General features: G+C 39.6%; 4 protein-coding genes across 5 annotated transcripts; 3 read left to right on the top strand and 1 right to left on the bottom strand.

Moving 5' to 3' along the window:
* Window positions 1-11441, top strand: camk1gb (calcium/calmodulin-dependent protein kinase IGb). 2 transcript variants are annotated; one of them, XM_042219296.1, is made up of 13 exons: window positions 1-197; window positions 2169-2280; window positions 5549-5674; window positions 5857-5931; window positions 6028-6166; window positions 7604-7727; window positions 7867-7942; window positions 8143-8255; window positions 8343-8421; window positions 9404-9491; window positions 9855-10204; window positions 10292-10390; window positions 10526-11441. In XM_042219296.1, exons 1-12 carry the CDS (start codon window positions 170-172, stop codon window positions 10347-10349), a joined length of 1368 nt encoding a protein of 455 aa, XP_042075230.1. In that variant the 5' UTR covers window positions 1-169; the 3' UTR covers window positions 10350-10390; window positions 10526-11441. The 2 variants fall into 2 exon arrangements, with proteins under 2 accessions (XP_042075230.1, XP_005918863.1); XM_005918801.3 differs by having other exon boundaries at window positions 2-293.
* Window positions 11442-14113: 2672 nt separating this feature from the next.
* g0s2 (G0/G1 switch 2) lies at window positions 14114-15059 on the top strand. The gene is made up of 2 exons (XM_005918800.2): window positions 14114-14246; window positions 14377-15059. Exon 2 carries the CDS (start codon window positions 14395-14397, stop codon window positions 14746-14748), a length of 354 nt encoding a protein of 117 aa, XP_005918862.1. The 5' UTR covers window positions 14114-14246; window positions 14377-14394; the 3' UTR covers window positions 14749-15059.
* Window positions 15060-15404: 345 nt separating this feature from the next.
* taf8 (TAF8 RNA polymerase II, TATA box binding protein (TBP)-associated factor) lies at window positions 15405-21106 on the top strand. The gene is made up of 8 exons (XM_005918799.3): window positions 15405-15571; window positions 17312-17471; window positions 17760-17858; window positions 17944-18006; window positions 18116-18240; window positions 18354-18501; window positions 18613-18755; window positions 20400-21106. Exons 1-8 carry the CDS (start codon window positions 15524-15526, stop codon window positions 20538-20540), a joined length of 927 nt encoding a protein of 308 aa, XP_005918861.1. The 5' UTR covers window positions 15405-15523; the 3' UTR covers window positions 20541-21106.
* LOC102294721 (protein pitchfork) lies at window positions 20702-25125 on the bottom strand. Its single transcript, XM_005918797.2, has 5 exons — window positions 24588-25125; window positions 23264-23362; window positions 21562-21695; window positions 21365-21482; window positions 20702-21070 (listed from the first exon to the last, which is right to left on the bottom strand). Exons 1-5 carry the CDS (start codon window positions 24735-24737, stop codon window positions 21005-21007), a joined length of 567 nt encoding a protein of 188 aa, XP_005918859.1. The 5' UTR covers window positions 24738-25125; the 3' UTR covers window positions 20702-21004.
* Window positions 25126-25168: the final 43 nt, after the last annotated feature.

Raw genomic sequence — 25168 nt, 5'->3', positions numbered from 1 at the left:
TTACAATAGGAGGCCGTTTCTACGCAGGAAGCGCTGTTTTCTATAAAACCTGAAACTGTGTGGAAAGATGTGATGCAGCGGCGGCAGCAGCGAGTGCACCAGCCTCAACTGTGCCACAAGTCTCAATGAGCACCTGTGAGACTCTCCGCCCCTCCCATCGACTATCTTCATGGATGTAATCTCCGACTTAACAACAGGTACTTGTAAGGTCCCAGATAAAGTAATTTCCCCAGACCTCGCTGAGCTTTTCGCAGGAGAGTCAGAGCAGAGCTCCAACCGCGCAAAGTCTCTAGGTAAGTCTCAGTCAGCGTGCTGATGAATGAACCTCTTCTTTATTATATTAACTATACGTCTTCAGATGTCTCACACTACAGTAATTAAATCTAAAGAGCTGCAGATTGGAGATTTTTTCCGGCCTAGGATGAGGCAGAGGACCAGTGATGTGTAATTTATATTCTGCGCGTAAATTGGGTAGTTTTTAAACGTCCTGCATCTTGAATAGATCTGTCTTGAGTAAATTTATGTGTGTATATTCAGAAGTGTTTCTGCTCAGGCGTGGCAGATGTGTGCTTCAAGCTTGATCTGAATATCTGATCATCCGCCTGTTTGCCGCAGAGTGATCTTTCCACGGATGCCGCAGCGAACTTGGTTCAGCTGTTGGTATGATGCACGATGCTGTATCGCGAGGCACCGCACGGGACATATCTGCTGTCATTTACTGACAGAGCAACCTGTCTCCGTGCTGCAAGTCACGTCATTTATCGGTGTACCTATGCGTGTGATAACGTGGATTTTCTCTCCCACCATTTTTTTTTTTTTTTTGCACGATGGCAGAAACGTGTGGCTGAGCTTTAAGCGTGAAGTTGATGAATAAATGACAAAGATAAGGTGAAAGTTTTCGTAAAGGGAACCGGATGTATTAAAATGTAAATCACTGATGCAGGTTTTGACTTTGCAAATTAGGTTTTGCGTGGCTGACTGTGGTTTTGGATCCCCCTGCTGAGTTTTATGTTGTGATGTGCTGTTAAAACAACAACACACGCTCAGGATGAAAAGAAGTACTGCAGGGGAGGAGTAAACAACAGGAAACCCCTTTCAGATCAGATCCTCTGTGCTCATCACTGTCTACATATGTGTTTATGTATATAAATCTGGACACTGGATTATTAGAATAAATATGTTTCTGAGCTTTAGGTTTTGGTAAATTTGCATATTCACTGAATTGAAGCTGTTTTTTCTGCTTTATTTATTCATATAATTTATGTTTTTATACCACTGTCAGCAGATACCACTTTAGCAATAGTATACTTAATTAATTAAGATATATTGTCACATTTAAAATTATTTGTTCTAGGCTGTTCTAAGTATTTATTTATTTATTTATTTTTTTACCTGTGATGGTGTCAGGTATACAGATCAGGAGTTAATCCATTATATAAGAGAAAAGGGGGCAGGAAATCAGACTGAGTAACGTGTCCTTCTAAAGTGTTCCTAATCCTCCTCAGTACATTGAGTTCTACTCAACAAGTCATTCTTGTTTTAGATGCTCATCATTTGAGAAAATACAATCATTTCTCATTATACTGAATATATTCCTCAGCTGCAAGGTATTTTCTTTTCTAAAAAGTTTCATTTACAACAGTTATAAAGGTTAATTTCTTTTTCAAATGATTTTTTTTTATGTCAGGAAACAAAAGTGACACACTAGTCTCACATTTCATTCCCATTTGCTTTTAGATTGTGTATCAGCCTTGTTGATACACAGCTTTATGATACAGCATCATGTGGTGGTGATGTGGGCCAAGCCCGGCATAGCTTTACACCTCCCTGTGTGCTAGTTACAGCGCGGATTAGTGCGCTAACCTTTTGTCAGCCAGACAGAGACCGGCTGACAAAAGCAGTCTCACCGGCTGCTCCCACCTGTAGACAGTCTGAGCAGCTCAGCAGACGCGTCAACCTTCATAGCTGCTTTGTTAGGACTTTTCAATAATCCCAGATGACTTTTTTGTTTACATTTACAATGACGAGGAAGCCTGTACACTGAGCCTGGATGGCTTTTGTTTGTTGCAGTTGCATGCAAATAAACTAAGGAAACAAGGGCAATGTGGATCTTTTCCTTTGAGTGACATCTATTCTTCTGTCTTTTGCTTTTCCTTAACATCAAAAAGAATTCCCTGGCAAAGCACCTGCAGACATGGGTCGTCAAGAGGCTGACTATGTGTGGAAGAAGAACACTGAAAACATCCAAGAGGTTTTTGACTTCATGGAAGAGTTGGGATCGTAAGTATCATTTAACTCACTGTAAGATGACTTTGATTAAAGTTTAAAAAATGTTTAAGTAACTGAACAGTTTTTTGCTTCCCTGGCGAATGCTTTGCACCATTAGATGGTTTATTTTACTGATACTGATGTGAACTGCAGTGGCTGGCATGATAATAGCCATCAGCATGCTGTTTGAATTAGAGGACAGATTACTGATTTGATTGGATTAACATGCTAAGGCTTACTGTACTTAAGTATTGGCAGCAAGATGCTCTAACTGTTAGACAACTAGGCTGATTTTCCAGAGGGATCCAGGCTTTGGCATCAGTGCAGCAGTTCATTCACAAATTTTTTTTTGTAATTTTTTAAATTTGCTAATCATTGCTTTTTAGTTTTTATATGCAAACAAAACAGAGGAAAATGTAAATATTTGATTATAAATCTGGCACAAATAATAAGACAGTAGAATCGTTATTGAGGTCAGGGGTTCTCGAAGTTTTCATGACTGAGTGCCAACATATGATGGAGACTTGCACAGGAAAAATGTGATAATGTGATAACGTGATATTCTGTGCCGGGTTTAAACAATTAGTGAAGTGACTTTAAATGAAAAAAAGCAGCAGTATTTATCAAAGTTAGGACAGTTTAATTTTCTATGAAGGGAAGAACAGAGCTGGAATTAATGAGAAGTGCTTCCAAGAACCGCTGGCACATTTGCAATTAAAAAATAAAAACTAAATAAGAATCCACCTAATGTTATTGCTTTCTAACATCTAACTTTGTGCTGTACACATTCAGTCGACACTCGCTCACCTGCGCTCACCTAATTTTTGTCACGGCGGTGATAAAAACCAGTGGCAGTGTTGAGTATTTTGCAATAGACTGGAGAACTACTGGTGAGAGACTAACATTAAATCATGATGTAAGCTAGAGTGCTGCCAGAGTGAGAAAATAGAGCTTACTGTGCTGAGGGCTGAAGAGGCTGCCAAGAGGTTTTATCTAACACATCGTCAATGATTGGACTGTGAAGGAGGCAACACCCTCCTGAGCAAAGAGCGTTATCTAATTTGGTTCAGTTCAGTTCTGTTGGTCTACAGCAATTACTTTTATTCCCCCAAACAATTTGAACACCCAAGAGTTTCACGTAAAAGTGGGAAAACAAATTTTAAAATTACTTGTAATGTGGTTATTTCTGTGGCACCTCCCCTAGAAGAGAAGACAGATTGGATTACTGCTGTCTGAGCCACCCAGTAAGTTTGCTTTCGGTGAACTCTCTGAATGATGCCTATTCCCGGGTGAACATTTTCGTTTTTTTGTGCTCTGTCACAATAAAAGCAAGAGACTCCAGAAGGGACTGGAGATTTTGCAGTCTTTCCCACTGGGCCTCATCAGACATTGTGTAAACAGCATCCTAATGGTTTCCTGGAAATAGGGACTGAGTTTATCAGGGGTTAAGAAGAACCACCAGAGTGCATTGAAAAGCAGTGCGATTTTAGTCTGTACTGAATTTTAAGCACTCAGATTCACACAGTCGGGTGAATTCTTGCAATTTCTGATCGCTCCTAATCTTTTTGATCATGGTTGTTGCTTAGCTTTCATTTTCAGGTCTTGACCGGCAATTTTTCTTGAAAGTCAAAGTATTTTTTTCAAGTAGGTCCTTGGAACAAAAATCAAAGCAATTTAGGGACCCGATGTAAATTAGTGCTATAATGGGAAAGGGACAGCTTGTTCCTGACTGCCAAACTGAGCTGGAATTAGAGTTTATATGAACGTGGGAAAAGTGGTCTGCCGATAGTTCTTGACACCTGCCTGTGACCTGACCTACACATGGTCTGTTGCTGACCTTCTGTGCCTGGAGCCTGCCACCGTTTCCTTTGCGTCAGGGATAAAGCACCTAATCCACCCAGTAGAACAACTATTCCCAGACAACGCTGAAGATAGCATGGACACAGGAGCACAGCGCACAATAATAAGCCCCTGACATGTGAATTGTTAAGTCACAGAGGTCCTTACAAGAGCTTAATTAAACCCTTTGATATTGCTATTTCTGCCCTGAGTTGATTTTAAATTAGATGGTCTCTAAGAAGTCTGTATCAGAAAGTTTCCTTTCCTAAATGATGTAATACGACAGGGAGAAAAAAACAAAGTCATTATTGACGGTTACACAACAGAAGCCTTTAAAGTCATTAAATGCAATTATGGACTAAATGTTTTTCTGGTGATCTTGTTTATACAGTAAATTAGAATCAAAACCTGTATGCGCAGTTAGCTTAGCTTGACTTTTACAGCTTTAGTATTTATCTATACAAAAATACATATGGTTTATGGAAGGCTCCACACTATTCACAGTCTCTGCAAATTCAGCTGCTTATCTCAGTTTCCAAACTAAGCACAGCTAACCAGCTCTTTATCATTTATTCAACATCAACCATTTGCTCACGTTTACAGCAACCTTCAACTTGACGTTGCCCACCAGAGACGCTTGTGAGAATGCATGTATGTAGATGTATCATGTCAAACTGGACATAAATAAATCTGCCAACCTCATAGTACAGTAAGTGAGTATGAGTCAATATGAGCCAGTATAATCAGTATGAATCAGTATATCCGATTGTACTCCTGAGAACAGCACAGGTGAATACACAGCTAGAGAGTAGGTGTTTGCATGCTCAATCCGGGGAGCTTAGTCACCTAAACCAAGCAGAATGTTCCAGTACTGAGAACACATCTGTGTGAAGTAATGTGAGAGAGGACATCTTTGTCTGACGTTTATGTTCTTAAAAAGAAAAACAAACAAAATAATGGAAATGAATGTTCCAGTCTCATCTCCTAACTCTGCAGGAAGAAAACAGCCTATTTCCCAATGTCCTACTAACCCTGCAGCACTTCCTCATTCAGGAAATGGGACTTGCATTATTATATTTTAAATCATAAAGAAAATAAAAATAGGATGTGTCATTAATTAAAAAATAATGTGTTTAAAACATGAGCCCTTCAAATAAAAGTTGGCTGAAAACCAATAACATTTAATGTATGCACAAATTGAGAAATTGAATGAAGCAATAGCTTCTCCCAGTTGCACGAGAGCAATATAAAAGTAGACACACAGGAGTCCAATGTTCTGTGTTGTTAATGTGCCCATGTTTTATTAACAACAGCCCTCTAGTAATAAGTGAGAAGGCTTATTTCCCCTTACCAAGGGAGACTTTGTGTGTTGTTTCAAAGCAATCAGTGAAGGCATCATCAGTAATGTATTTTCAATATGTGTTTATGTGTTAATGAGCAGTGGGGCATTCTCAGAGGTTTACATGGTGAAGGAGAAGAAGACGGGAAAAAATTTCGCCATGAAGTGTGTGAAAAAGAAACAGAAGAGGGATCTGAATCTGGAGAATGAGATCGCTGTGCTGCGAAGGTAATTCACATGTGAATTTTTATGAGCCTCCAGCTTTCATCTCTCAGCAGTGAGCACAGGAGGAGGATTGCCATTGATGTGGGGGGTTTTTTGGATGTTGTTTGGGTTGAAAGTATGTGGAACTTTGTGATAGGTAAAAAAGCAATGTCATAATGAAAGCATCGTGTTATTTTTTCAAACAGAATTAAACATGAGAACGTTGTGGGGCTGGAGGATTTCTATGAAAGTCGAACGCATTACTATCTTGTCATGCAGCTGTGAGTATTCCAGATTTTGTGTCCAATATTATCAAATTATCACCATAAAAGGAAAAGGAGCATATAGTTTTAATGCTGGCGGTGGCTCTGTACCAGGGTTTCAGGCGGTGAGCTATTTGACCGTATCCTGGATCGGGGGGTGTACTCAGAGAAGGATGCCAGCAGAGTGATTCAGCAGGTGCTGGAGGCCGTCAGCTATCTGCACCAAAACGGAATAGTGCATCGGGACCTGAAGGTATGGCTGATAATATCCCAAACACTAGTGAAATATATGGTTTTTCTCCTTTACATCACATTTGACTCATTTGTATCATGCTTACTCCTTAAACCCGAGGGTACATTAGATAGAAAGATACACAACATACAGTATTATAAAGAAAAGCCCAACAATTTGCCTTCTTGACGAAGCACTTTGCAGCATAATGGAGACCTCAGGGGGAAATTGGTTGGGATAAGGTGACAGAGAAAAGGGAAAAGATGTCCATGGAGAGATGAAAAATGATATGGTGTTTGGCTGGCTGATGGGACTTTTAACATCAGGAACATTTAGCTTTAAAGACAGATATATACACTCAGAGGAAAGAAACAATAATGTGCAATAGCAGGATCTAAATGAATGATATACATGTGGAGGAGACATTCTCCTTACATCATGGGAAATCCTCCAGCAGCCTGAGTCTTTAGCCGCAGGAGAGAGGATTTCTGAAGGCTCTGCCTGCCATTGTAGTTTCTAAACTGGAGGAACCACAATTAAACCTGCTCTCTGACAGCAGTTCTAAAGTGGGACAATATGCTACTATGAGGACTTTAAGACATGTTGAAGCAAAACCAATTCAGTGCTTCACAGGGAGCCAATGAAGAGAATCTAATATGGGCAAATGAAGAGAATCATTTTAGCTACTAACTCCATTGTGTGGCTCAGCTGGAGACTGCTGCAGCCGTTAGGTAACAAGAAATTACAATAGTCCAGCCTAGAAATAATAAATGGCCTGATTAGTTTCTCAGTGTCACTCTGAGACACAGTATTATGCAGGTGAAAGAGGGCCCTCCTGGAGACTTTTTATGTGCAGGTTAAAAGACATATGTTGGTCAAAAGTGAACTTTAAGGGTTTAGTGGTGCTTGGAACTGAGGTACTGGCATTCATAGAAACTATCTGGTAAGATGGTGTGTTAGAACCGTAAAAGGTAATGAATTACTGGATCTATAACTATCAGCTTATTGATGGAACAGCCTGGCAGAGCCATTGTGACTTATCCATCTGGTAATTATCCATACCTGAATATCATTTACAGGGTCATATGTTGAAGGGGTTTTTAATTCTTAGCTCATCAGAAAAACTAACTTAACTTTTGAGAGAAATTCTTAGAGAAATAATTTGACATAGTTGACATTATTTAGCATACAACTAAAGAGCGGTTTTACCTTTGCAAAACAGTAGGTACCCCAAAGCTCAACTGTTACTTGAAGTCCAGACCTCATTAATCATATAGATAATACTGCTTTGATTTTTTCCCCTCTTGCTTTGGCTTAATTTACAATATTATCACTTTGACAGAAAGTAAGATATTTAAGAATTTGTTCCACCACAGGTGAAATAACTATTTGAGAAGTTCTTCATTGAGGACATCAGTGTGTGAACAGCTCTTGTCCCTGCTTTTTTCCCTTGTGCAGCCCGAGAACATCCTGTACTACAGCCAGGAGGAAAACTCCAAGATCATGATCAGTGATTTCGGCCTGTCAAAGATGGTAGACAATGGCATCATGTCGACAGCCTGTGGCACCCCAGGATATGTTGGTAAGAAAACATGTCATTCTAGAGGAATAATCTCACACTCACTGAGTTAGACCCTCAGAGTGGGTCATACTGCATGTTACCGATGCTTCACGAGCTTTTGAGCAATCACTGATATAGCTTTAAAATTTTCTCTAACCAGCTCCTGAAGTTTTGGCACAGAAGCCCTACAGCAACGCCGTTGACTGTTGGTCTATCGGAGTCATCACCTACATCCTGTAAGTAGAAAGCTATTCACCACCTGCTCCAGATTTTTCTCTTAGTAACAAGACGATCAGATTAAAGGCCCCAGCTGTGTCTTATGCAATGACACAGTTACCTATATACAGAAAAATGGAGCACATTGAGTCCACGCATGTAACATGTAGGGGATTTTTTTCACAGATGCTAAATGTTTGTATTTATTTGGTTTTTTCAGACTTTGCGGTTACCCCCCTTTTTATGAAGAAAGTGAGTCACGGCTCTTCTCCAAGATCATGAAGGCACAGTATGAGTTTGACTCACCATTCTGGGACGACATCTCTGAATCCGGTAATTACACTGAAAGATGGCACACACCGACTGTGTTTCTAATCAGCGTTGTCTAAGCTCTAATGTATCTATTGTTTTTTTCTGCAGCCAAGGATTTTATTCGTAACATGATGCAGAAGAATCCCAAGATGCGCTACACTACAGAGCTAGCGCTCAGACATCCATGGTGACTGCCACTCATACACTACACTTGTATTATGGAAACTTATTATGCTCCTTTCACCCATGTTGACATTTTTTGGACTTTTTGGCATTATTTATAGTTTACTGTAATCCTTTTTTATCTGACAATCAGTTCATTCACAGTCTTCAACAAGACAATTTAGCATTTTCTCTCTTTTTATCAGATCCTCTATCACATTAGGGACATTTGCTCTCACTGACATGACCCAATGCCAAAAGCAGACAAAAAAACAGCATTTAAACCTCATTATTTGAGATTCTGATTATATTTAATATGAAAACCCACCCCAAAAGTTGATTCTGTTCATCAGGACGTAGCGTTTTTTACAGTGGGAGAAATGTTTCATTTGCCTAATGACTGAAATTAGCACCATTGAAGGAACAATGGGCTGGGAGTTCAGTTCCTTGATCATTAATATGCAAATTCTAATGAGCATTGATCAAAGACCACTGATCAATGGTCATGAGTACCATTTGCAGAGAGTTGAGGAATGGCTGCAATCAAACCTGCAGTCCGCTGAAACTGAAGACATCACTGAAGACGCTACGTCCAGATAAACAGAATCAACTTTTGGGGATTTACTTTCCTGGATGATTGAGCATGCATCAAGACATGAAAACCCACCATTGTACCAGTATAGTTGTGACAAAACAACAATTACATATTATCTTTTATTAATGACTCCCTTTTTGTAATATAAGTACATATTTTGTGCAGTATAGTAGCATGTCTCGAGCAAAATTCACAACTGTCACTGAATTATTACGTTGTAACAGTTAATGTGTAATAGTCCATAAAATGTCATCTAAGCCTGATCATAAAATAACTTTCTACAATTAACATTTTAGTGGCACTGCACACAGGAGGCATCAATCTTCCTGCCCAGCACCAGTTACAAATGCATTCAGAATTAATCTCTACCTAAAATAAATTTAAGCTTTCTGTGCCGTCATTCGTTTTCCAGGATTATTGGGAAGACAGCTCGGAGCCAGGACATCTACTATTCCGTCAGCGTTCAGATTCAAAAGAACTTTGCCAAGTCCAAGTGGAAGGTTAGTCTGCACGGATTTCTTGGCTTCAGTGTGGTAACCTTACTGAAGACCTGCAGTTTATAGTAGATTAATCGGGTGCCAACCTAAATCCTTCCTGACCAGGGAGACTTTAATAAGATACTGTTTAGTAATCGAGGGCACTAAGGGCTGATGTAGTGCATTCACTGCCTAGGAAATCAAATGCACTTGGCTGCTCAATGGTAAAAGAAGAAAAGATCCTAAAATATGAATATATAATTTATCAATCAATGATAAATGAACAAGACATTTCATTTAATGTCTACTCAATATCACCATATATAAGGACATCTAAAGTGAAGCTAGGCTATTTTTCAACCTCTTTTTTTATATTCGCTTTTACAGCAAGCCTACAATGCTGCTGTTGCCATCAACCACATGAAGAAGCTGCAGCTGGCCCACTCAGAGCAGGTCCTGAGGCAGGCCAGCATCCCAGACATCAGGGTCATCGACGTGTCCTCCCCAACGAAAAACCGGAAACATCTTGATCCAGACAAGGTTGAGCCCAAGGTGCCAGAGGTCAACGGGAGTGTGCAAGGGACACATCACATGTCCTTGCCCACAAGCCATGTTGAACTAAAGAGCCACTGCCACCAACTGAAGACCAGTCAGAGCCATTGCAGTGCACAACACGCACCTACAATAGCTGAACAGGGAAAGCATGTGTACCACTCAGAGCCTGCCAACCTGAATGGGTTTGTAGCTGTTTTATATCAAATTGTGACCTTTGACCTTTTGAGTTTATAATATGGCTGACTAAAACATTTCTCTTTTGCTTTTAGATACGGTAAAAAAAACAATAATAGCAAGACCATAACGGGTGTTTGCGCCATCATGTGAAAGCTGCACAGAGTTTACATGGAAATAAAACATTTTACCTGGTAGGTACACTTAAAGCATGTGGATCTAATGAACAAATACATTAAACTGTTTTTAAATTACACTTTTATTATTAAACTACAGTTTAATGGTAAAAATTTTATTTCTCACCCTGAATGTATTTCTGCCCTCTACAGGTCAGTGTTGCTGTTTTGACCCAGCATACAGCTGGTTTGCGTCAGCAGCTCCCAGGTACTGAGAACGACAAGTGGTTGATTCAAGCGGTGTGGGAGATCCACAGTCTGTGTGGAGCATTTTATTTTGGAGAGAGTGCCTAGGAAGCTTCCCCAAAACCACACCAAAGTACACAAACCACAACGAAACTCACACGCTCAGATGCACGAGTCTCATTTTTAACCAGAACATTTTTGACAGTATTGAACAGAACTGTGTGATCTAGGAGGGAAAGCAATGGATTAAATGGGCTCACCTCTAGCCGGGCTTTGCATGAATATCCATGTTGTTTATGGTGACGATGTTCCTGACCACTGGTTTTTGATGGGGCAGAAGTCAGATCATCCGAACACTTTGTGTTCATGGTTCCATGCTTAAAATAATACACACAATGACGTCAATGACAATTATTGTACTTGAAGAAAACCGCATGCTTACTGCATCCAATAAGCCATACTGATGTAATTTAATATGGTAAAGTTGTCTCATATTTTTGTTACTTTCTTTAAGTTAATTGTTTCGCTAATTTATTTTTTTTATTATTTGCTTCTTTTTAAAAAAAATAAAATAAAATAGAGCAGATCAAATTCAAATTTGAAATAAAAAAATATATAACAATGTATATTTAAACAAACCTATCATTAACAGTGTAAATGCCACAAGTATATTCATTAAATGCCATAAACCTACTAGAACTTTTACATTCAGGTAAAGTCTATTGTTAGAAATGTTTATTCACTTATTGTAAGCGGTTTACTTTGGGCAGTCTGCTGTTTGTCTTGGTATGTGCTTTGTAATGATGGATTTAACATATATTAATGTTATATATGTATTATGCTGGGAATCCTGTATACTCAAAAATAAAGGATCTGCATTTGTTTTGCTGTGGTTGTTTTACCTTCACTCCTGGTAAACAAATTAATGGTAGACTTTGCAAAATTTAATTGAGCTATTGCCAGTACATACACTAGCTAATCAATCACAGTATAATCAGCCGGCAGCTCAATGCATGGTCAAGATGAGAATACAAAGCAAGGTGATTTGCAGTAAGTTACTTTGAACGTAGCATTGTTGCTTGTGCCAGATGAGCTGGTCTGCATTTTTTACAAAATACTGATCCTTTTTAGCACATTTAGCACCACATTGAATCCTGAAGCTGATGGGCTACAGCAGCAGAAGGCCACACTGGATCCCTGCCAGGTAGGCAACAGGAAACTCCGGCTACAGTTTGAACAGGCTTTGTTCAGACGTGTTTACTTTCTAATAATAGATTTTTTTCTTCTTCTTGTTAATTTCTGCAACTTTCTGCAAACTTGCATGTTATTAAGCATCACCCTAATATAAATACACCATATTTGGGACTCATTTAACCTGAGCTGGTAACCTCAGTTAATCTAACCAGCAAGCCAATTAGCAGGCTGTACTTCTGTACTTCAGCCTTTCCAGCACAGTCAGGATTACAAGGAGCAGCGTACTTAGAACAGCACGTTCCAGACGGAGTAAATTAAGCCAAGTATGCCAACAGATACAAAACATGTCTTTGTGACCAGGTTTAAACAGCTTTTATTATAAGATGTGAATAGGAGTCAAAAGCTGAGAAATGTATGTTGACTTAAAGGGTTTAATGCTTTAGGTTATTATTCATTTCACCCCATTTATGAATTTCCTGTATTTGCCAAGCTGGATTCAACAAGAATAATCTAACTGCAAACACTGTGTTACAGGTAAAACACTCAGATTTAAAATCTCTGAAATAAAAAAGTCACTGTGTGTGTAATTTTCCTTTCACATATAAACATTTTAAATACTGTGGATCTAAACTCCTTCTCCCCTTAGCTCCTGTTGAAAGAGTTTTCACATCCACATTTGCCATAAAACTTCCCCCTCAACCACAGCATGGTGCCTTGGTGAAGTCCAGAATAGAGACAGACTGTTCATTTCAAGCAGAAGTGACAAAAAAATGGAGCAAAGGTCTCCAAACAGTCTCAACATTTTCCCAGCAGAGGCAAACATAAATGCCCAGAGCTGAGTTGCTCAAAGAGGAACATTATCGACTGCGTAATTATTGCGTTATTACCTGCAATATTTTAGGCAACTCTGCAATCCAAAAGTGGACAAACGGGGTGAAAGGTTGTCCCTGGATTAGCTATGAAGAGTGGAATCAGTGTGGATACTTTTTAGCATTTTCTCCTGTATTTTACTCTGACCTGATGTATTAGTATGAAATTCTTTACATAGAATCTTCACCTCCATATTCAGTTCAAAATCTCAAAGTACTGAATTAAAAAATAATGCTTCATCAAATCAAATCACTTTTATTGTCACATCACATGTGCAGGTACATTGGTACAGCACATGTGAGTGAAATTCTTGTGTGCGAGCTTCACAAGCAACAGAGTTGTGCAAAATACAAGAATGGCTACATCTGAAACTAATAAATATATGTACAATATATAATAGTATATGCATTTCTGGATGTGTATACTAAATATTTTTCTACTTGTTGTGTGTGTGTGTGTGTGTGTGTGTGTGTGTGTGTGTGTGTGTGTGTGTACACATATTTTACAAATTAAATAGAGTAAACAATAAATAAAATATATAAAAATATACAGAGTTGAGACATGTGCAAAATGTAATGTCATAGTAATCTGTATAACTGCTGCATTTTACTTAGAGAATTATATTAATATGCAATGTGACAGTTACAAAACTAATAATAAGTGTAACTTATTTGGTCACTACCAGCACAGCTAAAAGTCAAACTGGATAAAATGTTAAGCATGATTCATCTGGTGTACAGATGTTGAAGCAATGTGTGGTTGTCATTTTCACTCAGTGATGATGTCTCTGTGACAAAGATCAGACACATTTCCCAACTCGCTACTCTTCTCTCGTGCAGCAGGGAACTGGTTCAAAGTGCAGAGAGTTTGAGACACGTACACACGCATGTACTGTCAGCATTTTGGACAGATTTAGGTACAGGAGCAGAGCAGCTCAGGACAGCATGATTTGGGGGATTCTATCGACCCATATCTTCTATTGAGGCTTATCTATTGCTGTTCAATAGGGGGTATTCCATGTGTAACCAATACTGTTGTCAGACAATAACTATTAACCAATAAATGGGGCTGGCTTTCCACAGCCTAGCATACTCTTATTGGACACTAATGAAGCTCTCCTGATAAAGATCAATATGCATGGTAACAAAGCACAAACCCAGGACTGTTGTTGTTCAGTGGTCCGTAACATGTTAACTGTCTGAATGTTAACATCATTTATTTATTTATTTTTAACTTTTCTTAAACAGAAGGCGTGCCTGTGTGTGCTTGAAGAAGTTAATGAGTACCAACTAATGTTGCAAAGCATTACTTACTGTCAGAACAATATAATGTTTACTGCATGAACTGCACATGCAGAGTTCAGGCAACATGTCACATCACATGCATTTCATCACATACAGGGATTGGATGTGTCTGCCCTTTTACCCAAACAAGTTCTAATCTCCAACAAAACAATTGGAGTACAAGTGGCCTCATGAATATGCATTGTGTCCCCAGTGTGGGCGTTAACCTGGCCCTGCTTGGGTTTAAATATGCAGGCTCTGCCTTTGCCTCTGCCTGCAAAGCCTGATTACTCAGAACGCACAGAAAAAGAGAATAAGAGAGTTTGTGCGTGTGCTTCGACGTAAGTATTATTCTCTTTTTTTGTGGATAGTAGAATTTTTGCATTTTAACTAAATGGATTAGTTGTCAGGAGTAAATCTTTGTTCTGTTTACAGAATATCTGGTTACAATTGTTCCTTTTCTTTTAACAGACTCATCGACAACACAATATGGAAAACTTTGGCGAGATCATCCCATTTGCTAAAGAAATGCTGACACAGAGGCCCAGCCGGAGCATGCTGAAGATCTACATGCTCGGCTCTACTCTGGCAATGCTTGGCATGGTCGGGGGACTGGTAGAGATGGCTTTCCTGCCCTTTGTGGAGAGAGATACTGAGGAGGATGAACCAGCAGAGCTTATCATCCTGAAGAAGAAGGAGAAGAAGCAGGTGCTGAAGCCACACACTGCCTCTGCTGATAGTGAAGTTGCTGATGTGGTGGATACAGTAATGCCCGAGGAAAAAGCCAAATATCTTTTGACTTCAAGGCGGAGAAGCTCAGCCAACCGCTTACATGCTTCTTAAAGAAACTTTCTCCTCTTCACATAAATGGACACTAGAGATGATGGTAATGTTGGTAAATCAAGTCATTGTGCGGAAATGGCCCATTCATTATTTCAAAAATTGGTTAAATGTGCAGTTTGCTCCTGTTGACTGGGTAAAAAATGAGATGAGATACAGTGAAGACTGCGGGTTACAGTAACGTTGGCTGCTGGGCAGCAGATATTTGTGAATGTGATGTGATAGATGTGATGTAAAAGTGGAATGTGTGTGATTAAATTTGTTTTGCACCCTAATAAAAATATATTTTTTTCTCCAAACAATTGTCTCAGACCATGACTTTAATATAATCTGTGGGGTAGGTTACTTCAAAGAGCGGACCTCATGTTATAATTAGCAAAAAGAGAGAAAATGTAACTAAAAATATGCAACTGATCTTTTAATCTCAATTTTCTTCATTTAATGTAATAATTTTAGAACTATGACTGGAAAATATATTTTAAAAAGTATCACAAATACCCTTTTCCAAGTACTTATTTTGTATTACAAATAACTAAAAGCCTGCTATATTAATTTTACAGCAGAGGATTTTCACAAATTAGAAGCAAGTTGAAGCAGGTGTAATTTTACAGATGAACACTCGGGGGCGACAGACAAACAACGTGTGTGATACGCTCGTGATACGGCGGAAATAACGTCATACAGTCGTGCCGTGTTTACCAACGGCGGCTAAACGGTGTTCGGAGAGATACAAATATAAATCTGCTCAAAACAACGAGGAGATTTCCAATAACTGCAGATGGCGGATCCTGCGGTGGCGTCGGGAGGCCCTCTGAATGCGGGAGCGGTAAGAAATGTTTTTTGGGTCACAGAGAGGAGGCGGATGTAGCATGTAGAGCCGGATTCACGGTGCATGGCTAACAGTCAGACTGCACTGAAGTCCTAATTCGATTTAACAACTTTAAATAAATATGATTTAGTCCGGTGAAAGCTTGAAATACGTTTTTATAGACTATAAGGTGGGTTAACTTTATCTATGTCAGTGCTTACCCTGTCTGAATAAATGTTTGTGTCCTTACAGTGACAGGAAGAGGTACGTTTCACATGTTCTTTAGTCTTAACATATGGACACATCCTCATCTAAATTACAGGTGTGAACAAATAGAGTCTATACCAATATCACAAACACTAAATTTAGGGAGAATGAAGGGTTTAGCAACACTTCTTGTATTTTTCATCGATATTTGGGGTCGACCAACAAACCGTTCGAGCGGTTCCCATCTGTTTGCTAACTACAAGGGATGGCTATTAATAATATTTTAGACAAGGTCAGTTTATTTATGTAGCACCTTTATTATTCATAATAAAGTGGCACAACCATTTAGTACGGTTTAGTTTTATTTATATAGTGCCAATTCACAGCAACACCCCCCTTAAGGCGCTCTATATTATAGACAAAAAACCCTACAATAATACAAAGAAATCCAACAGTCAGACCACCCCTAGGCAGCTTTAATGTTTGTCTGTGCTGTTTGGCCTCTAAAGTATAAATCGTGCCTATTTGGATCTAAAAATGCTGGCGGAAAAAAAAACGAAAATTCAAAAAAATGTTTGATCTTTGTTGATATCCCTGACGCTTACATGAGCTAACCATGCCACTAAGTCTGGATTCAAAATGTTGAGGACAGTCCAGTTTGTTTGTTTGTTGTTTTTTTTACCAATAAATACAGCAGCAGATTTTAAACGTGTTTTCTGTCCACATGGTTGGGGAAGGTTCAGTGAGCATTTGCAGTATGTGTTATCACTTTGACTCAGAACTGTTGCAGGGTCTCCAGTGTAATCAATGGAGTGAGCGTTGCAGTTTGGAGCTGCTTTAGTACCTCAGGGACAATGCAGTTTGCTGCAGTGGCAAAAATTAAACCTCTCAATTACACAAATATATCTTACAGAAACATGTCCACCATCCTAAGCTCACTAAGAGCTGGATGATGAATTAGAACAATACATTTTAATATTAACATAAAATTAATCATTATAGAATTGATTCAGATAAACAAAACGTCTTTTTAAATCACCCAGAGCCCAAATATTCTCCCACTTTCACCACCAGCACTGGGAATGTTTAATATGTCTGTTCAGTAAGGACTCTTGAGAAATGTTTGTGAAATGTAGAAAATATGACGATTTTGTAGGTTTAATGGCTCCTTGCCACTATATTTGTTAAAAGTCACATTTATTTCTAACATTATAGTAATAGCCCTCATAACCATAGTGTATGTGCACATTGTTGGCATATTGGTGTGCCCACCAAGCAAAGGGAATAACATACACTGTGTGGTAAATTTGCTAGGCTTGGGTCATTACTCTCTGTTTGTTTTACTTCAAATTACAAAAGCTAATGTCCATGTGCCCTTTAGCTGTAAGTCAATTAAAGATTCTGGAACCATGTGTCTGTTTATTTAGCCTTTTAAAGAATCCTTTAGTCCCAAGTGTGTTGTGACTATAGTGAGATATTTTTCTCATAAAGACAACAGCATGTCTATGTATTTCTGTTGTATACCCTTATTCACATTTATTTTACTTCCAGCGAGGAAGTGCTGGTAAAGCAACTTCTAGCCCTGCAGAAAACTACCTCCTGGCACGCCGTCGCACTCTGCAGGTCGTTGTCAGCGCCCTGTTGACTGAGAGTGGCTTCGAGAGTGCGGAGAAGGCAGCTGTGGAAACCCTAACTGAGATGTTGCAGAGCTGTATGTATGATTTTTAAGTGTACACCATCCACTGGGAAAGCTGTAAATCTTTAAGTGCCACTTTTACAATATATATCTGAACACCAGTGCAAGTACACCTCACTTTATTTAACCTACTTTCTTAAATAAACACCAATGGGAATAATTTTGGTTGAAGTTGGTGAAAAAAAGCTGAGAAACTGACATAACTGAGCCCCTGTAGACTATTTTCAGAGCAGACGTTTCTTGAATTTGCAGTTGGTTGTTGATTCATGTTTACAGAACTGATTCTTTTTTCTCTGTTTTTAGATATTACTGAAATAGGTCGATGTGCCAAAGCATACTGTGAACACACAGCCAGGAGCGTCCCGACACTGTCAGACACAGTGGTCACGCTTATTGAAATGGGTAAGACCTCCTATAACACATATGGATTAAACGTTGCTAAGGGAACACAATACTGATTTGATTTATTCTGCTTGTGTCATTAAAGGTTTCAATGTTGATACTTTGCCCATATATGCTAAAAGATCACAAAGGATGGTCATAACTGCCCGTAAGTAGGAACTCAGCTCTCCATTATTAGTATTAAAATGAATGACTTGAGACCTTTTGATCCAGTGGTGTGTGTGAAAAATGTTTATTTATTTATTTTTTAATTTCAGCTCCAGTGACAAATGCTCCTGTGACTCCCAAAGCGCTGTCAGCTGGACAGAAGCGCACACATCCAGCCCACATCCCCAGCCACTTCCCAGAATTCCCCGACCCTCACACGTATATCAAAACACCTGTGAGTCAGAACTTTTCCACTTCATCATGGAGATCCCTAGAAAGCTGGATTGTGTATTATAGAAGTACAACTGTACTAAAAAGTAAGCCACTTAAGAGTTTTTCTTCCTGTAGACTTTCAGAGAACCCGTGTCAGACTACCAAGTGGTGAGAGAGAAAGCAGCAACTCAGAGGAGAGACGTGGAACGAGCACTTACACGCTTCATTGCCAAGACTGGAGAAACTCAAAGCCTATTCAAAGATGACATCACTACCTTCCCATGTGAGTGATTCTCAGTAAGCTGATCTTTATTTAAAGCCAGATTATGTCTTGTGATTACTGAATGAAGCATGCTGCATTTTCACGAGTTCTGCTTCCTGTGATTGTCATCAGTAATTGCAGCGCAGCCGAGCACCATCCCATATCTCAGTGCCCTCCTGCCCTCAGAGCTGGAACTGCAGGCTCTGGAGGAGACGGACTCCTCTGAGCAGGATGACCAGACTGATGGCGAGAACACAGCAGGAAACGCCATTACTGTAAGTCTCCATGTCCGGGACCTGGTGTGCCATAGATATATATAGTATATATGGTATAAACAGAAATTGTAAAGCAAATTAATATCTTCTTGGGATATTTCACAAAATCCTGAATCTTTGTTAAATTAAAATTGTATCACACATTGAAATTTTAAGGAACAGAAAAAAAAATTGCTGCTGCTGGCAGGCGTACAGAATCATCTGATCTCTAAATGTTTGTGGATCTTCTCTTACTGTTACTGTAGTGACAGGGAAAGATCTGTTGCAGATCAGCCTGAACAAATTTAAGTGAGAATCTGATCTATTTCATTACCGTGATAATAGAATTTCAGGGTCATTTTTTTCAGTATTAAGCTCCATTAGTTGCACAGGGTTATCAGATTTTCAGAGAGAATATTGGTCTCAGTACAGATGCTCAAGTATATTAGCAAACACGTGGGAGAAGTTTCTCAGAAAACCAGTAGATTTTCTTAGGAACTGAAAGCTACTCAAGCCTTCCATAAACTTTAATAATGGAGCTTTTGTGAACATTTATTTGAGCTAATTTCGAAGTAAGAAGAGGCTTTATGAAACTGAAGTCATAGTGCATTTCCATGTTCTGGTTAAGTTCTGTTGCCATCAAGACGTCACACAATTTAAAGTAATTGTTTTAAAATGGGAGAGTTTTGTTTATGCTGAAAATGTATACTTGAAAGTTGATATCATCCTCATATTTACCCTTTAAATTGGACCTATAATGCTTCTTGTTTATTTTCTACCCTGTCTGTTACAATGGTGGATGCTCATATTAAAGAAGTTTCAAACAAAGATTCAGCACAGGTGATCTGTGAGCCAAAAGCCTGAGCTTTTGGCTCACAGGGTCTTGGCTCTGTATGATGGTGAGAGAGATGTGAGAGTGGATATCTTTAACAGAGCACATAGCTCTGGCTGTGAGCACAGAAGCCCCAGCCATCTGCAGTTTGTTTAGGAGGTGCTGCCAAATTTAAGATGGCTGGATTTTTCTGGGGATTGACTTGCTTGAATTTAGGGGGGGGGGCATACAAAGAGTCCAGTAAAAGATTAATAAGGATTATTTTGAATGTTGTGCATAACAGCCCCCCTTTAAATGTGAAAATACAGCCAAGGAACAGCTCAGCTTAACATAGTGACTATAAATGGGATGAAATAGCTAGCAGCTAAAATATTAAAATAAAGCTAATGCACTTCTGAAGCTAGGAAACGTGCTTCATTCATTTAATACATACTAAAAAATTAAACAAACAAGTAATGTTTCATGCTCTAATTACTTATCATTAGTATCCTGGTTAATGCTGGAAATCAAACTTTCATTACTTTGATTTCAATGAATTCATAATTGTGTAAATTACTTTTAGTGTGTTGATAGGGTACCTGTGTGTCCATATTGCAATCATTATGTTCAGCTAAGCTAATCACATCTAAAGTGGCATTTATACATCTGCATGAAGCCCACACCCAGAGCTACATCATAACAGGTTGCATCCAACCCTAACTTAACTCTGATTCAAGTTTTCTATTTACCATGTAGTTATACGTTGGTACCTATGCCAACAGTTAGCAAGAAGTTTCCCAGAATGCCCTTCAAATATACCACTGCTAATATTGTTTTACATTTCCATCATTCAGGATGATCCAGGAGCTGACAAAGAGAATTCCATGCTTCCTCCCAGCGGCGTAGTTCCATCCACCAAGGCTAGTGAGGACAATGTAATCGACAATCCGTACCTCCGGCCGGTCAAGAAACCCAAAGTAAGGAGGAAGAAATGAGAAGGGACGAGGCTTAAAGAAACGGACTCATATCTGCTCCAGTCTTTGGTGCTTACAACAGTCCAGTCAGTGATTCCCTGCACAGGGGAAGTGGCCCGGGGTTGAAACCCGCTGCGTGAGCTGAGACCAGCGACTGCTTTGCCTCAGCAGCGGGACCAGTACTGCAGACTGACTTCCACAGAAGATGGCTTTTTTTTTTTTGTTGTGTTAAGTGTCACTTTTTCAGCTGTTTAAAAATCTGTCCTACATTATTTTGTAAGCAACATCTTTATGTAACATACAGGTCACATAGGAATTCTGTCATTTTGTAATTAAAGGAAATTAAGTTTCTTTTAAAAAAAGAAAAAAAACAACCTTACATGTTCATATTTTGTTTATATTTTAAGGGGAAAGACAAAAAACAAAAAACAACATCTTCTTGCTTCGCCAGTGTCATGATAGGTTTCCATGTAAGACCTTCAGGGTTAATAGTACAAACTCAGGTAGGCCACTCTGTTCCTCTGTTTAAGGTACTCCTTTTCACTGGCAAGCTGTGGGAGGAAAATAAAATATGTATATCACTATTTTTTTGGTGCAGCAACATGTAGTTTTGTACAGGTATAGGTGACGAGCACACCTAATATTACACCAAATTAAAGGCTAACAGGCTTACAGTTAGTGAGTTTATCTGAGTAATCGTGCATAGAATCAGGACATCTACAGAGAGACAACATTTCTGATACTAGAGAGATATCTGTGGTCTTTATGTATAAGCTGGCTGTGCCTTTTAAGTTTTTGTAACAGCAAAATTAAGGCCATGAAATTTCTCAACTTGCTTCGCTCACCTTCACCCTGAGTGACTTCTTGCCTATTTGAGGCAGGCTGGACCAGTCTGGTCTCCCAAAGCACATGGGCCAGCTCACTTTCCTGTTTGTCACTCTGTCGTGGGCATACGTCCCAGGGCTGTGTCACAAAATAACATCTGTCAGCTCAGTTTAGCACCGTAACATTTCAGCCATGTGTCAGTTTCTCCCTGTCTCACCCTGGACTCCTCTCAGATGTACATGGTGTGGTTTTGAACCTCTGTGCTTTTGAGCTGAAAGCTATTTTGCCAGGAGGAGAGACCCTAGAACCACTTTGATCCTGCTGGTACTGCCACGGTGAAGGGGTCACTGCCTGGTGATCAGAAGGATTATAAAGATCTTGTATTAAGCATTACATATTAAAAAGCCAGTAGCAGGTTTATACTTGCACAGAAAATGTTTTGACAACCCCCCCAACAAGTAGAATACAGCGACTTCTAACTATGTGACTTAATTTGGTTTTAATTTCACCAGATAGCTGACAGAGTAATGAAGATTTATTGCCAATACTGTAAGCAGACCAGTCATGCTAATGTAAACAGTCATAGAGCAAAGGCCCATTAAGAACCAGGAAAAGATTTCATTTTCACATCAACAACTTTATATTAAGTGAAGGGCCACTTTTATTCTTTCATACCCCACAACTTTAGCTAACTTTACCTGTGTAAAAAAAGATGAAAATTGCAAGCATAAAATACTTCCATGATAAAATCCCCAGCTTTACAGTATTTTTTAAGCATGTTTACATCCTGGAACTCATCTGAATCACTGAACCTCTTGTGTCCTCTCAGTCCTTTTTGAAGCATTTGAAAAAAAACCCATAAAACATGGTTTGTCCAACATGTTTAAACTTAATTTTAGGTGAGCAAAGTTCCAGTCTTCTGTTAGTCTGTTACTTAACACTAATTACAAAGTATATGTCTTTGCAAAGCACCTGTCCTGTCTGTTTGCTAATGACAGTTGATAAATTAGTACTCTACTCACTCATCCTAATTATCAATGGTGTAAAATTTGGATGAAGTCCTCTTATGAGGCCTTGAGCTGGGCATTTTTGCCACCTTGGTGTTTTCATAGCAGATGTGATAACTGAGGAGTGGATTTAACTGTAAAACCACAAACTCGTCACAAATTGAACTTAAGCTCTTTTCTGACTCTTGGAATGATCTTATTTTGAAAAATTGACTTACCGGTAATCTTCTGTTCAATATAATCAGAAACTAGTGCACGAGTTCCCAAAGTTAACAGGAAAGTGTTTACTAAGGATGCAGAGCAAGGTGGCCAAAGGCCAATTTCTATCCAACTGGAAGTCCTTTTCCAGCCACAGAGGTCAGACCTGGAAGCTCCCTCCATCTTTTATACATTCTATCGTCCTAGTATCATATTTGCCTAAAAAAAAAACCCCCAATATATTTAAAAATTACAATACCATGATAACAACTAAAAAACCTTTAAGAAACCGCTGGGCAATATGAAGATGTCCTAAGATAGTCACTTCATGGCAACATGGAAATAAATGTAGAGGTTTGGGCTAAACTGTCGTAATATATCAAAATCTGAACCTTAAAAAAGACTGAACTCATGAAAGGATTTCCAAAGAAGAAATCAAGGGAGCAGTAGGGTGGCTTTCTCACAGGCTTCTCTTTTTGCAAACCAACTTATGTTTGTAACCACTCCTGCTGGCCTTAGAAATGACACAAATTTCAGACACTTATGCAGTGGAGCTAGTTTCAAGTCCTGGAGGCATTGACCATCGTTAATACAGGCAAAGGCTGTAAGTAGACAGTCCAAGTGGAACGACCCTTAGGCTGATATACAGTAAGGCTGTTAATACACTTCTTAATGTGCTCTCAGTATAACAGGAAACTTCTTTGTGTAACGCACCTTGTTACAAGGCGGAAAGCGCACAGCAGTCCTTGCAGAGAGACTATATCCTTTCTTACTCCCAGGTGTCTTCTGTATGTCATAAAGTATGGTGCCAAACTGTGATAGAAAGGGCAAGTTTATTAATGGAAAATACAAGAGAGAGGTAAAGAGGAGAGTGCAGGCAAGGTGGAGCAGGTTGATTTGTAACAGAAGGAAAGCAGCAAAGTTGAAAGGGCAGGTTTACAACGTGGTAGTGAGACCTGCTACAATATGTGGTTTGGAGAAGGTGGAAACAAAGTTAAAAGGGGCAAGGCTGAGGTGAGACAGAGGATGTTGAATGTGAAGCACAAGACAGGAGAAAAACAGGAAGACCACAGAGCAGCTTCATGAATGTAGTAAAGGAGGATATGAGGAGGGTCTGTGTGACAGAAGAGGATATTAATATTGGGTCAGATGGATACTTAAAGGGTGCAGCCGTTAAAGGAAGAGGAAGCAGATGTTAATGAGCAAGGCAAACTATCAACAAACATTTAGAAGCACTACTTTACAAAACAAGTATGTAAATAATTATTCTGAATATACCATTCATTCACCAAAAGTCAGCCGAAAAATCAAACCTCGCAGCTGGCCTGCATCTCAATGCACTTACTGTAGCTGACTTATTTTAAAGCATCACCTAAATTAACTTTAACGGTCACGTGGGCATAAAAACTGCATGCATAGAAAGAAAGGGGAAAAATATGTAAAACAACTTGTGAAAGTACCCAGTGGCGGCCCTAGCCTGTTTGGCGCCCTGGGCGAACACTCCCTCTGCCCCCACTGCTGTAACTGGGGCCTCGTCGTCTCGTCTCTCTATATACTGGACTGTAGCGGAGATGACAATAAAGTTTACTTTGACTTCAGCAGCAAGCAGGTGCACCGAGGGCTCTCGCACTCACTTTTCTATAGAATTTCGAAAAAACATCGGTGCAAATTATAAGTCTGTATCATAATGTCTGGTGTTTTCGTGTTTGTTGGTTTGTTTTTATTTTGTTTTATTTTGTGAGTTGGTTATTAGATGCTGCTCCAGCTCCAGCTGGTCAGAGAATCCCCCGCCCTCTCCTCTCTGCGCCGCAAGCAGCAGGCGCACCTCGCAAACGGAGGGCGCCCTTACTCCCAGGAAATGGGCGATAGAAAACCGATCGGTGCCTATGCCATTCCCAATATGCGCTGGCTGACGTTGGGGCAGCATGAGTACGAGCATTTTTTTTTTTGCCCCCCACCACGATGCCGCCCCGGGCAACCGCCCGTATCTAAAACCGCTACTGAAAGTACCCCTTGACTCTTTCTCTCTCACACAAACCTCGTGGTTGTCATAGCTTCCCGGGCCGACATGTGGCGGTCCCTGTTGTGACATTTGGTTTCCCAGCCGGTCTGGCGCGTAATGGAGAGGAAACAGCCTCCTCTCCAGTGAGCTCCCAAAACATACTCTCTGAGCAGGAGCGGTCAGCATCGTTGAAGCAAACGTTTGGTAACGTAACGAAAACCCAAGTAGGAGGAAAAATACCGCTAGCTACTTTCTAGCTGTCAACAACTCTGACCGTCGTAGCGTTTCTGCTTGCTGTAACTATGGCAACCGAGCAGCATATCCTGTTCAACGCTGATTGGTCAACTTTATTAAAGCTCCCACATTTCGATAGGCTTAAATTTACATTATGCGTGGTGGATAGCTTGTATTTATGCTTGATCAAGAGTTGGGAAAACTGCACTCAGTTAATACACATCATTTTTTCATCCCAGCGATTTATGCAAAACATTGAACCTCTCTCGTTTTATGAATTTGCATATCTAAATTTCAAGACGCTTCCCCACTTAAGTAGCGATGCCCATCCTGTCGTACAGAAACATCCGCTTTACCCTGCATTTAGTTTGCAGGTATCTTTC

Source organism: Haplochromis burtoni, unplaced genomic scaffold (genome assembly GCF_018398535.1).
Source record: "Haplochromis burtoni strain Fernald_Lab_line unplaced genomic scaffold, NCSU_Asbu1 Contig_31, whole genome shotgun sequence".
NCBI lineage: Eukaryota > Metazoa > Chordata > Actinopteri > Cichliformes > Cichlidae > Haplochromis > Haplochromis burtoni.
This window is presented reverse-complemented; position numbering and strand designations above follow the sequence as displayed.

Coding starts and splice junctions, on each gene's coding strand:
- LOC102294721 (XM_005918797.2), bottom strand. CDS start 24,737: ATGCTGACCGCTCCTGCTCAGAGAGTATGTTTTGGGAGCTCACTGGAG. Junction 23,363..24,587: donor GAAGCTATGACAACCACGAG/GTTTGTGTGAGA, acceptor TTTCTATCACAG/TTTGGCACCATACTTTATGA. Junction 21,483..21,561: donor ACATCTGAGAGGAGTCCAGG/GTGAGACAGGGA, acceptor TTTGTGACACAG/CCCTGGGACGTATGCCCACG.
- taf8 (XM_005918799.3), top strand. CDS start 15,524: ATGGCGGATCCTGCGGTGGCGTCGGGAGGCCCTCTGAATGCGGGAGCG. Junction 15,572..17,311: donor GCCCTCTGAATGCGGGAGCG/GTAAGAAATGTT, acceptor TTTTACTTCCAG/CGAGGAAGTGCTGGTAAAGC. Junction 18,241..18,353: donor ACACGTATATCAAAACACCT/GTGAGTCAGAAC, acceptor TTCTTCCTGTAG/ACTTTCAGAGAACCCGTGTC.
- g0s2 (XM_005918800.2), top strand. CDS start 14,395: ATGGAAAACTTTGGCGAGATCATCCCATTTGCTAAAGAAATGCTGACA.
- camk1gb (XM_005918801.3), top strand. CDS start 170: ATGGATGTAATCTCCGACTTAACAACAGGTACTTGTAAGGTCCCAGAT. Junction 2,281..5,548: donor TTCATGGAAGAGTTGGGATC/GTAAGTATCATT, acceptor GTTAATGAGCAG/TGGGGCATTCTCAGAGGTTT. Junction 7,943..8,142: donor GGAGTCATCACCTACATCCT/GTAAGTAGAAAG, acceptor TGGTTTTTTCAG/ACTTTGCGGTTACCCCCCTT.